The 14,076-nt window shown below is 39.4% G+C and overlaps 2 protein-coding genes across 3 annotated transcripts; one reads left to right on the top strand and one right to left on the bottom strand.

Annotated features, from left to right (window-relative positions):
- The first annotated feature begins 3 nt into the window (after positions 1-3).
- ankrd46a (ankyrin repeat domain 46a) lies at positions 4-4,631 on the top strand. Its single transcript, XM_017492157.3, has 4 exons — positions 4-150; positions 683-1,020; positions 1,921-2,079; positions 3,210-4,631. The coding sequence occupies exons 2-4, from the start codon at positions 710-712 to the stop codon at positions 3,424-3,426; spliced, it is 687 nt and encodes a 228-aa protein (XP_017347646.1). The 5' UTR covers positions 4-150; positions 683-709; the 3' UTR covers positions 3,427-4,631.
- Positions 4,216-14,007, bottom strand: LOC108278678 (G2/mitotic-specific cyclin-B3). Of its 2 annotated transcripts, XM_017492155.3 has the most exons (12): positions 13,829-14,007; positions 13,611-13,736; positions 13,360-13,443; positions 9,535-9,635; positions 9,263-9,401; positions 8,559-8,657; positions 8,268-8,360; positions 7,382-7,519; positions 6,944-7,099; positions 6,261-6,410; positions 4,919-5,049; positions 4,216-4,838 (listed from the first exon to the last, which is right to left on the bottom strand). In XM_017492155.3, the coding sequence occupies exons 2-12, from the start codon at positions 13,674-13,676 to the stop codon at positions 4,751-4,753; spliced, it is 1,245 nt and encodes a 414-aa protein (XP_017347644.1). In that variant the 5' UTR covers positions 13,677-13,736; positions 13,829-14,007; the 3' UTR covers positions 4,216-4,750. The 2 variants fall into 2 exon arrangements, with proteins under 2 accessions (XP_017347644.1, XP_017347643.1); XM_017492154.3 differs by having other exon boundaries at positions 13,611-14,007.
- Positions 14,008-14,076: the final 69 nt, after the last annotated feature.

Raw genomic sequence — 14,076 nt, forward strand, 5'->3', positions numbered from 1 at the left:
GGCGTTTTGGGAGTTGTAGTTTATCTCTGGCGATAGGCTTCAGTTTCCGGTTTACGTCATATGTTTTCGTTTTTAGCAAGCAAGCTGTGTCTGTAGAGCAGGAATAAAGATCGGTTTCGGAGGATTTCCAACATTAGTATAACTTTTAAGGTATTCCTTTTATTCGGTGTTAGCCATGTTGTCTGTTAAAATCATAATGTTTGAAGGCTAGTCAGTGTGTGTTGTTAGCTAACATTGCTAGCAGCTAGGCTGACGTGTGATCAGGCTGCAGAGTAAATAGAAAAAGGTGTCATTTACAGATGTTGTTAGTTTATGGTTTGTTAATAACTGGTTAACACAGACAGGTTTAAGCTCATTGTTTATCAGGTAGCTGAAGTTGGTCTGTGTTACAGCTTTAATGTGTTATTTGTTCATGTTGAAACTCTTTAAATTAAAAGCATTGTTGACTCTTACTCTTTTCAGGGGAAAGTAGCTAATGCAAGCTCGAAAAGTCGGTAGAAGTCGCCAAATGATGTCACAGACTAATTTGCATATCCATTAAATCCCAGGGCGAAACACAGATGTGTGTTAGATATAGAATGTGATAGCTGTTATGTTCTGTAAAAAAATATTGTGGAATATTATTTCTCTCTGTACTGCAGCAGTTTGTAAACACGCTCATCTAATCGGAATTGTTTTGCAGGACGTTGATCGTGCGTTTAGCAGCAGCATGTCGTACATGTTCTCCAGCGATTCTCTGCAGGCCACGCTCCCGCTGCTGCAGGCCTGCATTGACGGAGATGTGGCCTACGCTAAGCGCCTGCTGGAGACCGGCTTTGACCCAAACGCCCGTGATTGTCGGGGACGCTCGGGGATGCACCTGGCTGCGGCGCGCGGGAATGTGGAGATCTGTCGCTTGCTACACAAGTTCGGAGCGGACCTGCTGGCTACTGACGCTCAGGGGAACACTGCACTGCACATGTGTGGACACGTGGACACCATCCAGTTCCTTGTGTCCAACGGACTCAAGATCGACATTTGGTTGGTTTTTTCACTGGTTTACTCCAATACTGTACAGTACTGCATTTGTAGCTAGGCCTGTGTGATATAATGATTTAATCATCTACACCATATTACACTGCAGAGATATCCTGTAATGTTTACTCTGATTATATTATATTTGATTAAATTATTAAATTAACACAACTTATACACATTTTGTGTAGGAGCTCCACAATAACATCAGACTACACTTTACACAGCAGGTTGCCATGGGAACTCGGGGAGAAGGCTGAACTGGGGGGAGGAGCTGAGCTGGGGGGAGGAGCTGAGTAGTAGTGGTGTAGTCTCAGAGCTGCAAAATGATTCTGAATCTTATTACTCCTCCACTACTATCTTTACCCCTGAAATGGTGGTAATGCTCGCTGTCCTGTCTTTATTCAGTTCTGGACAAATAAATAATTTATTGCGATTATTAAACGGTAAATCATAAGCCGAGGAAAATCTGTATCACAGTTTGTAAGCAGAAGACTTTGAGAATAATCTGTTTGAACATACCCCTTTCCACCTGCAGGGAGTTGTTGTTCTGATGACACTACAGTGGATTTCCTCTTGTGTCGTTCCGTGCTCTCTGGGTGGGAGGGGCATAGTCTTTCTCCCCTGTCAATCACAGTGGCACTAGCCAATCGTGGGCATCTGTGAGCTCGTGTATGAGGAAGAGGGTGGAGAGCGCTTTCCTCTGAGTGTGTTACGCAGCCCTGTGATGCAGCACGAGCGGCAGTCTAATGAAAAGACCTGCTTGTCTCAGAAGACTCCACCCTCCCTGATTGGTAGCTGTCATGTGGTAGGGCAGAGAGGGCTGGTGGGCGGGACCTCATCTTTGTGCAGCTGCTTTAAAAGTTTATATTGTGATAAAGTTCCTGTGTGTTTTTTTCTTTACAGTAATCATAACGGAGCGACTCCTCTGGTCCTGGCTAAGAGGCGTGGTGTGAACAGAGACGCTCTTCGTCTGCTGGAAGGACTGGAAGAGCAGGAGGTGAAGGGCTTCAACCGCAGCTCCCATTCCAGCCTGGAGAAGATGCACATAGCAGATAATGAGAGGTGAGCTTACAGTGCACACCACAATTATTGGCACCCTTTCACACAGTAATTTATCATTTCTACTCAAATAATACGATACACATTAGAACTTTTTTTAATAATACTGTTTTCTCTCAAAAATATATATGCCAAAATTATTGACACCCCTAAGGAACATTTATCTGTGCATTTCAAATGATCAGATGTTTAAGATTTTTTTCACAGTTATGAAGATGTGTTATATGTCTTATGGGGATTGATATTTATTAAACACATTTAAATGAACCTTTTTATCTGAGTTATAGGAAAATAATCCACACTGGGGTGGTGTGATACGTTACCACTCTGAACTGGTTTATTTTCTTATACCAGCATGGCGTGTTATTCCTCTTATTCCACAGCGATTAGGAAAAAATTACAACTTTGAATTTATTAATGAACAACATCATATTTTTATCCATTTTTAGTTACATTTAATGTTCAGTGAAATGAGTTAGTTCTTGTTGTCACTTACATTATGGCAGCTATAAACACTCGTTCCCTCACCAGCCCCCTCTTTATTCCCTCTCTTTATTCCCTCTCTCTATTCTCTCTCATCATGTTAATAAGATGAACAAATTGCAGCTTGTTACGCACAGTGCGTAAAGTGTAAACTCCTCTGTCCCGAAGATGTGGAAAATTTAAAGTTACAGCTTTACCTCTGACTTTTACACAACGCTGACACTGGAGACTCCTTCCATACATGTTACATAAACGTCTTTTTCTAACAGCATATGTTTTAAACATCTACCTGTTATTAGTTTTAGAATATCTGGAGCGTTTGCTGTACACGTCCCTGTGAACGAGCTGTTACTATAGAAACAATAAGGTATTAGCACGAGAGCATTAAAATAAACCAAGCCAACAGAAGTTATAAAAAGTATACTAAAATATTTCCACTATAATTGGACAACACGGTGTGACAGGAAATCTATCTGATTGCGTCTCGTGATAAAATAGAAATCAATCAAACACTTGATTGGGTCCATGAATAAATTTATGAGCTCACATCCCTCTCCAAACTATTTATCCGTTTTAAATTTTGTATTTACTGATGTACACACGCCTTTATTCCCCAAAAAAGATCTCCTTGTTCCTCTTCTTCCTCTCAGTGCCATGGAGAGTCATTCGCTCCTCAACCCTCACCTCCACCGCAGTGACGGCGTGTTCTCCAGCTTTCGCACCACATGGCAGGAGTTCGTGGAGGATCTCGGCTTCTGGAGGGTTCTGTTCCTCCTGCTCTTCATCGCCCTCCTCTCACTGGCCATTGCTTACTACGTCAGCGGAGTCTTGCCTTTTAGTTCGAATCAGCTGGAACTCGTGCGTTAGGATTATAATCCTGAGCGATAACGAACTGACGGAGGTGCAGGATTTAACTTGACTGAATCGGTGAATCATTTTAAGGAAATGAACCGTTTATGTTTCTTAAACTCTTGTCATGTGAATGACGTTATAATGCATTTTAATGTCTGTGTAAATAGTCAAAACTGTTTAGATGCCTTTTATTGCTGTCATGTAATATCCTGCACAAGTTGGTCTGAACATTTCAAACCGAATGCGTCTTGTAGAATCCTGACTAAAATTGGTAATTAACTCCTAATGTTAATGTACACATGGAGTGAGTTATACTCATCAAATTGAGAAATCTTATTCTCACAGATCCACGTGTTAATGTAAGCTTCTGGAAATGAACATTAACACAGCGTTTGGACCTGAACGCAATTTACAGTAGATCTCTCAGAGCAGGTTTCAAATAGGGAGGGTCCTGTAGTAATATTAACACATTTTATTAACAAAACAGCGTCTAATAATGCAAACACGAAACGCACAACACAATGAGAGTCTGTTAGTGATTATCTGTTTACCGTACGCTCACTACGCTTTATACATTTCTCTAAATCTAAGGTAACTCAGAAGATGATTATCAAGCTCTTGATGAAGGTAAAGGAGAGAGGGAGGGGGGAGGGATGAACAGAACTGAATTTCAGAACTAGATCCACAAATTTTCTTTAGCTTTTGATGATTTATATTAAGAACATTAACTAAAGAATGCTGAAGTCTAGTGTTTAGAAGAGTGAAAAACACTACTGCTGATTTAGTAAATGGAAGGAACAGCGCTTGTATGTTTAAAGTTTATTTCCTTTTTAACTTCATAATCCAGGATCTGACATCATCATCATCATCATAATAATAATAATAATGCTGCTGTTATGAACACTCTTGTCATGTAAGACATCACATGTTTTATGTGTCTGACGTTGCCGAAGTGCTTTCTCCTGAGTTTCAGTGGTTATTCCAGACACCGAGCAGCATTAGCTACATCACAGACATTGGAGATGAAAGATATTCCAGCTTTCCAGTGTACAGAATGAATGAGATTTTGTCATTACGGGGAAAATAGTAATGCTTTTTTTTTTCCTTAAAATGATCCGTTTGCTTCTATGTTACAGAGGAAATTGTGTAATCTTAAACGTATGATAAAGGCAGTAAAATTGAAAATCAGGGCCGTGGTAATAAAGGCATAAAGAGGCGTGGTCACGTCTCCCCCGAGGAGTTTTAAAGCTAGTACAAAACTACAACAATTAAATATATACAAGTAATAAATAATATTTACAGTGTAACAAACAGATTTCCGATTCTCTGTACATTTCCTTTAACCCAGAGTAAAGCCAGGTTCAGATAGCGTCTCTTCTAACGTCTCGATGTGCACCAGTGGAAGTTTCGCAACTTCAAAGAAGACTCTGCAAAAGATAAAGGAGGGATCACAAATCAAATACTCAGAAACTCATATCAGAAGATCTCATATCTCATCTTCACGTACTTGTGAGAGTACTTGTTCTCCACAGCTCTGAGGTTCTCGTCTGCAGGACTGGCCAGCATGGCGTACAGGCTCCTCACCAGCGGGCCCAGTTCTCCCAGTGTGTAGCCGCTGTGGTACTGCAGCGCCGCCGTCTGCACTCCAGAAAGTGAAAGTGAAAGTGTGTACAGGTGCATCTCAAAAAAATTAGAATATCAAAAAAAGTTCATTTATTTCATGATTTAATTCAAAACATGGAACTTTCATATATTCATTACATACAAGCTTTTTTTTCTTCTTTTTTAAAAAATCCTGATTATGGCTTACAGCTCGTGGAAATCAAACATCCAGCATCTCAAAATATTAGAATAAAGTGTTTATAATACGGAAATGTCGACCTTCTGAACAGTATGATAATTTATGCAATCAATATTTGGTCAAGAATCCTTTTTCAGGAATTACTGCATCAATTCGGCGTGGCATGGAGACAATCGGCCTGTGGCTCTGCTGAGGTGTTATGGTTTGTATAGAAATAGAAAAGAAATGTGGTTTTATTTAGGAGCTCAGTGAGGCCTGGTGTATACTCAACACGAGTGGGTGTGCGTGTCTGTGTGTAGAAGCAGCGGTATTGTAACACACTGGCTTGCGTACTTTATGTGCATCTGGAGGATTAACGCAACATCCACTATGTGGCACATCACAGCAAAAACATTCCTGTTCATCAGGTTCCAGTTCAAACTGTAAACTTTCAGCAATGCCGATGAACCCTGTCTCTCTTTCTGCCATCGTCATGATTGTTGTCATGATCCGTGTCTCAAACAGGAAACTCTGACCTTATGTTCAAAAGTATTTACCAATCTAAGAAATCCAGGAGACTGGGTATATGAAAGAGCTTTGAAGGCTACATGAGATGTTTTAAAAATTCTAACAGTAACGGGTAAACCGGTTAGTGTTAGTATTCAATAACAGTCTAGAATATTACATAAGTATGGGATTTGAGACGCAGCGCTTGTCCGGTTAGTCCGTTGCGAACACGGTCACATGGTGCTGCCCCCACTGTTTACGTTGGTTTTGCACCATATGGTTTCGTATTAATGCTTCTTTACGAAAACATGCATGAGTGACACTCCAAACGACAGCAGGCTTCATACGGCAGCCATCTTGGGTACATATACACATAGTTAAAAGCAAGTATTAAGTCAGGCTACTGGAGCAAACTCCTGACTAGAAACAAAGGGGGAAAAAAATAGCCTCCTCTCCATATTCTCTATCATAGAAAACATTCTGTTCATTCTGAATCATGTATTCATATTCAATTCCATCTTTAATATGTCCACATGGTGTGTACAGTAGGTGTAGTTCTCACCCATCCTCCCAGGTGGTTGGTGATGAGGGCAAGCAGGAGGCAGGCGGACGCCAAGCGCGATGCTCTCTCCGGTACCAACTCCAGCTCCAGCAGGCTCAGTTCACACACATAGCGTGCTAAAGTTAGCGTCTCCATGCTAGCATGAGCTACCTGTGGGTTTGGTCCACAGAGTCACGTGAAAAAATAAGTACACCTCATGGAATTTTTTTTTTTTAATCTGTGTTTTGTTAATTTACATGTCAATTTTATGTCAGTTGATATTCTCTATCACCTTTATTAATAGTCACTGTTTCAAATAGGAGCAAATGTTTGCTCGTCCAAATATGGTTAAAAAAAAAAAAAAAAAAAAAAAAGCCAATAATTTACAGGGGGTGTACTTATTTTTTCATAAGACTGTACATCACAAATCATAAATGAAGCTGTGCAAAGGTGCAAATTAAGGTATGCTTAGAGAAAGCAGATTTATGTTCTGTATGTTCTTAATATTCATGGTAGCGATCAGGTTTGTGAGAAGGAGAATAAATCTATAACGAGTTGAGCATACGAGTGTACACACTGTCACACGCTTCATCACGCTTCATCACAGGAGTTCCAGCTGTGTGAATTATAATCAGCATTATAACTAAGCAGTAATTCATGTAAATTATAAAGCAGCTCATAATTAAAGCTTCACATCCTCCAACCTTTGCGTAACGCCTGAGGAATCTGTACGGCACAGGGATGTTAATATCAAAGTTAAGTGCTTGGAGGATTTTCCTTTCCATAACGAGGAATTCTTGTCTCTTGTAGGCGTCATCACAAATGTACAGGAAGTCATCAACGCCGGGAGGACAGCGCTCCTTTACAAAACACCAAATATAAACATGAATTTATTAGTGTGTACTACAAGTGAGAAGCATCACAAAACAAATGAACCTCAACTAACATGTTGATCATGAACACGGGCTTTCAGCATTCCCAAATTTATCATTCATCAGCATTCCCAAACAATTCCCAAATCTATTATTCATCAGCTTTCCGAAACGATCATGAGATTTCATTATAAATTGTGTTGTTTTTTTGGTAGTAAATCACTGAATAATGAAAATCTGAACAATGAAACTTCTTAGGTACTGTCTTACTTCAAACTTGGCGGCGATGAGCATAGCTGTGGAGCCAATGAGCTGCAGGGACGCTCTCCTCACCTCTGTGACAGACAGGTAGTGGTCCGCCAGCTTCACCGCTAGGTACAGGGTTTCATGATTCAGCTCGAAATTTTCCTGCGTCGTGGAGACGTGTAAATAATCACGTGTTGATAATCGGTTATAATCATTAAACATCGCCGACGATATCAGACACTTAATCAGCCAAATTACTGTGTGTTCTACACGAACAGCATTTTTTGGGGCTGAATTTTTGAGATGAGCTTGTACCATTCAGAAGATATCCAAGGTCATCCAAGGTCAATTAACTTTTTGTCCACAATTTAAAAACAGCATTTTATGTCTTATACTTAGCTTATCATAACACACACACACCCCTTATATACATATCCTACTGCACACATTTGATTTGAAATAAAACTTTTTAAAAATTATAAATTTAGATAAACTCACTGATAGTATTTTCCCTTCCCCTGATCTTCTCTTTCACACAATTCCAGTCGTGATCTCTACTTTCTCATTTTTGAGATGATTTAGACAGCACGTGTGAGAATCCTGCTAACTCTGTACTGTGTCACTTCCTGTCCGTCGTACTGAAGGCAGAACCACTAATTCGGTTTTTACTGAATTCCCCTGAAAAACTTTGGAAAAGAACCGAAACCTGGGTTTCATTTTCCAGACTGTCGAGCTGAGGAATAATTTATCGCAATAGTATCATGATTTAGAAATGTTTTATTTAAAAACATCCACATAACAACATTAATGCTAAAAGATAAATAAATGTAATGAATACATTTGACAGACAGACAGACAGACAGACAGACAGACAGACAGATCCAGATAGATCCAGATCACAGGTTGTTACCTGGACTTCCACCATCCAGTCGATCAGTATACCTCTCATACTTCCGTTCAGGTCCGGCTGAGTGTGCATGTAATCAGTCAAGACAAATTTCTCCTGAAAAGCAACAAACACACTTTACACACTTTACACACTTTACACACTTTACACACTTTACACACTTTACACACTTTACACACTTTACACACTTTAGTTTTAAATGTATTGGTTAACATCACCGTGTTCATGACTTTTAAAGCATTTTAGTACAAACCTGAGACAAAAAATGTCATCTAATCCCCAGGAGATTCTCACCTCTCTATTTCTGAGGTAGTCAAAAATATCTTTAGCATACTCCGGACTCATCAAACAGTCTCCAACTTGCTCCTTATCAACATCAAACTCTTCTGGTATCTACAGGAAAGACGGACAAAGTCTTGAGTATAACGAGAGGATGTCTGTGATATTCCTGGGATCTACATGAGCAGAGTGAGTTTAGGAACAGAAGTGTGAGATATTTGTCTATAAACTAATAACGAGACAAACGAATATCACGTTCAATTGAAAGAGAACATCGTTCTGAGGTTAGATGAATGAGGAATACTTTTATCATTTATTCATCTTCAGTAAGAGCCTTATCCCGGCCACGCTGGATCCGGAGTCTTTCCCGGGAACACTGGGCACAAGACAGGAATATGCCATTCCATCACAGGGCAATGCGCGCGCATGCGCACACACACACACACACACACACACACACACACACACACACACACACACACACACTTTAGCATATCCAATCCACATACTGCCATATTTTTGTAAAGGTGGGAGGAAACCATAGAACCCGAATAAAACCACAGACATGGGGAGAACATGCACAGAAATTCCAGAGAAATCAGAACCGGACCAGGAACTCTCGAGCTGTGAGGAGACGACGCTACTCAATACACCACGAGCTATAAATTTGATCAATTCACTTCAATCTGTTCAATAACTTTATAGTAATCTTCAATAACCTTTTGTTCTTGGACTTCAGGCTGCTCCTTAGGAAGAGACGCACCAGTGTCTGTTGATATCGACTGCTCCAGCTGCTCCAGCTGCTCCAGCTGCTCCTCAGATTTTTTGCACTGCTCCTCAGATGACGGTTGTTTAGATCTAGAGTAATAACACTAGTTAAGAATTCTCACAGGATTCATATTATTACTATTATTTATTTATTTATTTATTTATTTATTTATTAATTATTGTGTATATTAAATGTCTGAAGGATCTGAGGACTGATCATTACACTTTCAGGTTGTTGTTCGCTTTTATAACCACTTTGCTTGTCGGTGTCTTCTTGACCGCTTTGCCGTTCTTGACACAGCCGTCATTCTGGACTTTTTTGGTCTGTTTGGGAAAAGAGAAAGAAATGTAGGAGGCTGATCTACAGTTCCAGACAAACACACAGAAATGTTCTTGTAGGTGAAGGAGGCATGTGGCAACTTTCATTTTCACATCCTAACAGCTGCCTGAGCTAATACCCCAGTTTCTGAGATCATCACTGTGTCGTTTTATAAATATTGCATGTTGAATGCTTTTATTCTGGACAGAACATTAATCTTGAATGAATGTTAGAGGGTTTTGCTTTCTGGATTTGGCTTCACTATACAGCTACACTCCTTTTTAATTCTTTACATAATCGCTTGCTAGCATGTTTGAGACATGACCATAGCTTTAAATACGGCAGGAACCGGCGCTGAGGACTCCGAGGTCTGGGTTGTGCTAGGGTCAAATGTTTTTCCATTTCAGTACACACCAGCTTTCCTAGAATATAATGTATATTTTTCATGTTTCTTCAAACGTGAAATACAGGCCATTAAATTAAAACTGGACAGTACTGTAACAAACCCATTACATGACAGTGTAGCAATATCAGATCAATGTTTAGAGTGTTTTGCTCCGCTTAGAGAGACCGAACTAGCTACATTAATCTCTTCAGCAAATTCATCAACTTGCATACTAGATCCCGTACCTACATGTTTGTTTAAACAGATTGGTCCAGTAGTAATTGAGCCACTTCTAAATATAATCAGTTCTTCCCTAAGCACTGGCTATGTACCTAAATCACTTAAATTAGCAGTTATTAAACCCTTGATTAAAAAACCTGATCTTGACCCGTCTCAATTGTCCAGCTATAGACCAATATCAAATCTCCCCTTCATCTCTAAGATTTTAGAAAAGGTTGTAGCAAAGCAGTTATGCTCGTACTTAGATAGGAATAACATTCATGAAATGTATCAGTCAGGATTTAGACCTCATCATAGCACAGAGACAGCGTTAGTTAAAGTAGTAAATGACCTTCTACTGACTTACGATCAGGGTTGTGTCTCGCTGCTTGTGTTACTCGACCTTACTGCAGCTTTTGATACTATAGATCACACTATTCTCCTTGATAGATTAGAAAATGTTGTTGGTATTAAGGGAACAGTCCTCTCCTGGCTCAGGTCTTATCTGACCGATCGTTATCAGTTCGTAGATGTAAATGGTGAATTCTCCATGCGTACTGAGGTTACTTTTGGAGTTCCACAGGGTTCTGTTTTAGGCCCACTGCTCTTTACTTTATATATGCTACCCCTAGGTCAAATTATTCGTAAACATGGAATTAGCTTCCACTGTTATGCTGATGATACACAGTTGTATGTTTCAGCGAAGCCAGAGGACAGACATAAGCTTAGTAAAGTTGAGGATTGTGTAAAGGACATTAGACATTGGATGTTAATTAACTTCCTTCTGCTTAATTCTGATAAAACAGAAATACTTTTATTAGGCCCACGTGTAGCTAGAAGTATCCTTTCTGATCACATGGTTACTCTGGATGGTCTTTCTGTTTCATCATGTGCAGCAGTTAAAGACCTTGTAGTGATTATTGACTCCAGCCTATCATTTGATGCTCATGTAGATAATATTACTAGGATAGCCTTCTTTCATCTCAGAAATATTTCTAAAATAAGAAACATATTGTCACTACATGATGCGGAAATACTAGTTCATGCATTCGTCACCTCTAGATTAGATTACTGTAATGCCATACTGTCTGGATGTTCCAGTAGGAATATAAATAAGCTCCAATTAGTCCAGAATGCAGCTGCTAGAGTCCTAACTAGAACTAGAAGATATGACCATATCACACCGATATTATCCCCACTGCATTGGCTCCCAGTAAAATCTCGCATTAATTATAAAATACTCTTATTAACCTATAGAGCACTAAACGGTCTCGCGCCACAATATCTAAGCGACCTTTTGGTTTTATATGATCCGCCACGCCTACTTAGATCAAAAGATGCAGGCTATCTGACGGTACCTCGAATAGTGAAGGCTACAGCAGGGGGAAGAGCTTTCTCTTATAGAGCCCCACAGTTATGGAACAGTCTTCCTATTAGTGTTCGGGACTCAGACACAGTCTCAGTGTTTAAGTCTAAGCTTAAAACGTATTTGTTTACTCAAGCCTACCCTGACTAGATTCTGTTCTACTTTCTCCCTCTCTCCTTTCGCCGAGCCCCACACGAATTTATGGAGATACTAGAGATCCTGATCCTTTCAGCCTCTGGATGGAGCTCAAATCTTCTTTAATTCCAGACTGCTGGGACTACGGCTGCTCTTAACACCATACAGACTTCATATAAATCCATAATGAACTTTTTCACAATATCTGTTGTTACCCAGATGAGGATGGGTTCCCTTCTGAGTCGGGTTCCTCTCAAGGTTTCTTCCTCTTAAAACATCTTAGGGAGTTTTTCCTTGCCACCGTCGCCACTCAGTGGCTTGCTCAGTTGGGATAAATTCACACCTTTAATATCTGTATACCGTGTTGATATTTCTGTAAAGCTGCTTTGAGACAATGTCTATTGTAAAAAGCGCTATACAAATAAAATTGAATTGAATTGAATTCAACAAAAACAGTAATAATCTTCTGTAAACAGGCTATAAAATACAAAATAATGCATCTCAGTTCTATCATTTACAATAACTGGATAAAGTTTTATGATTTAATGGCAAGAGCTTTATTTTTTATTCTTTAATATGAAATCGGCTTACTGTTGAAAAACATTCAAGAAAACTCACTGTAAGAAATACTCTTCTATTCTGAGGCTGTTTCAGTAAGTATTCATGTTCAGTATATTCATGTATACAGAGGACTTCTGATATTAATTCACTGCTTCATTTTTAAGAAACACCAGAGAAAACCGCAGAAAAGAAAACAGATATGGTGAAGAGTTTTTCATGGCTGAGATTAAAAGGAAAACGTAAACCAAAACATTTAACTCAGTTAAAATGAACTGGAGTCCGAGAGATTTATAGAAAAACGTAAAAACATAACAGAGTAAAAATGTGCAGCTGATATAGTTCACATTCAGCATCGTGATGGACCTCAAACTTTTGATCCTGGTGACGGCACGGACTTGAAATATTAATAATAATAATAATAATAATAATAATAATAATAATCAGCATGTTGACTGTCAGGATGTGTCTCTAGTATAGAGTGTGTACCAGTACACTCTCAGGTACAGGGTACTAAACTGTACCTTTCCTTGTCACTGGACTCACTCACACACACACACACACACACACACACACACACACACACACACACACACACACACACACACACACACACATTTTGTAGCATTAGTATCTTTCTTCCTTTAAATATTATTTAAAGGTACATAACTGGGCCAGAATTTCCTTTTAGAGTAAAGCTTTCTAGGTTAAAGATTTCTAGGTTAAAGATACACACTAAAGTACTCTTGAAGGTACCATTCCAGCATCAAGGAAAGTTACAGAGTAGTACCTTTATTCTGAGTCTAAAGGCCCAAAGGTAAATGTTTATTGTCTCTTTGTCTCATACAACAAAATTCTGTTAACTTCTGAACCTAACCCTTAATAAGTTACAAAATAACACAAAAATACTCTATTACAAGAGTACAAGAGAACAAAACAAAAGTGCAGATTGTACATACAGTACAGAAATAAGACATAAATAATCACACATATGAAGGATTGCAGGTAATGGATTAATGCATATTATATCACATTAAATAGAAAATATGGAAAAATGTCAGCTTACATTCGTAAGGTCAACAAAGGCAGATCTTTTTTTGGGAGCACCTTGTGGGGAGGATGGGGTTCTTTTCACATGATGAACATCTTCCTGTAACAAAGGAGACCAATATACAGGTTATATTTATAACAATATTATAACAACAACTATGGAATATTCATGAGAAACTCCAGGTATAACCCACTACACAGCCGTAGAGGTTGGGTCATGAACGCTCATGAACGCACACACACAGAGACAGAGGTCAGAGTGCTCACCTGATTATCACCTCCATTCCCTATACCCCGAGCTTTAGACTTACAGCAGTGTGTTCTGCTCTGCATGATGTCTAATCACACACCGATCTTTCAGTTCTCTGTGAAATTTATCCTTCAGTCTGAAACCTCACACACACACACACCCGTGTGTTTACACTGCAGCCGTTACTACCGCTGTTCCTCTGAGAATAAACACTGACACACACCTCTCATCTCACCTCATCTGACCGACTGCTGGATACAGGATCTAAATCTCAATCTAGAATTTTAAACTTGAAATCGGTGAGAAATTTAATCCTTACACATTCTTACGATTCTGAAAACACAAAATTTGAACTAAACGCTGCTCTAAGCCCCGTGCTGATTGGCCCTTTGTCATTAAAGTCAACGCCCACAGACAAACAGCAGTTTAAACCGCAGACCAACCATCACGAGGCTTTTAATTTTATTTCTGGCCAATAGGAGA

Source organism: Ictalurus punctatus, chromosome 18 (assembly GCF_001660625.3).
Source record: "Ictalurus punctatus breed USDA103 chromosome 18, Coco_2.0, whole genome shotgun sequence".
Classification (NCBI taxonomy): Eukaryota; Metazoa; Chordata; class Actinopteri; order Siluriformes; family Ictaluridae; genus Ictalurus; species Ictalurus punctatus.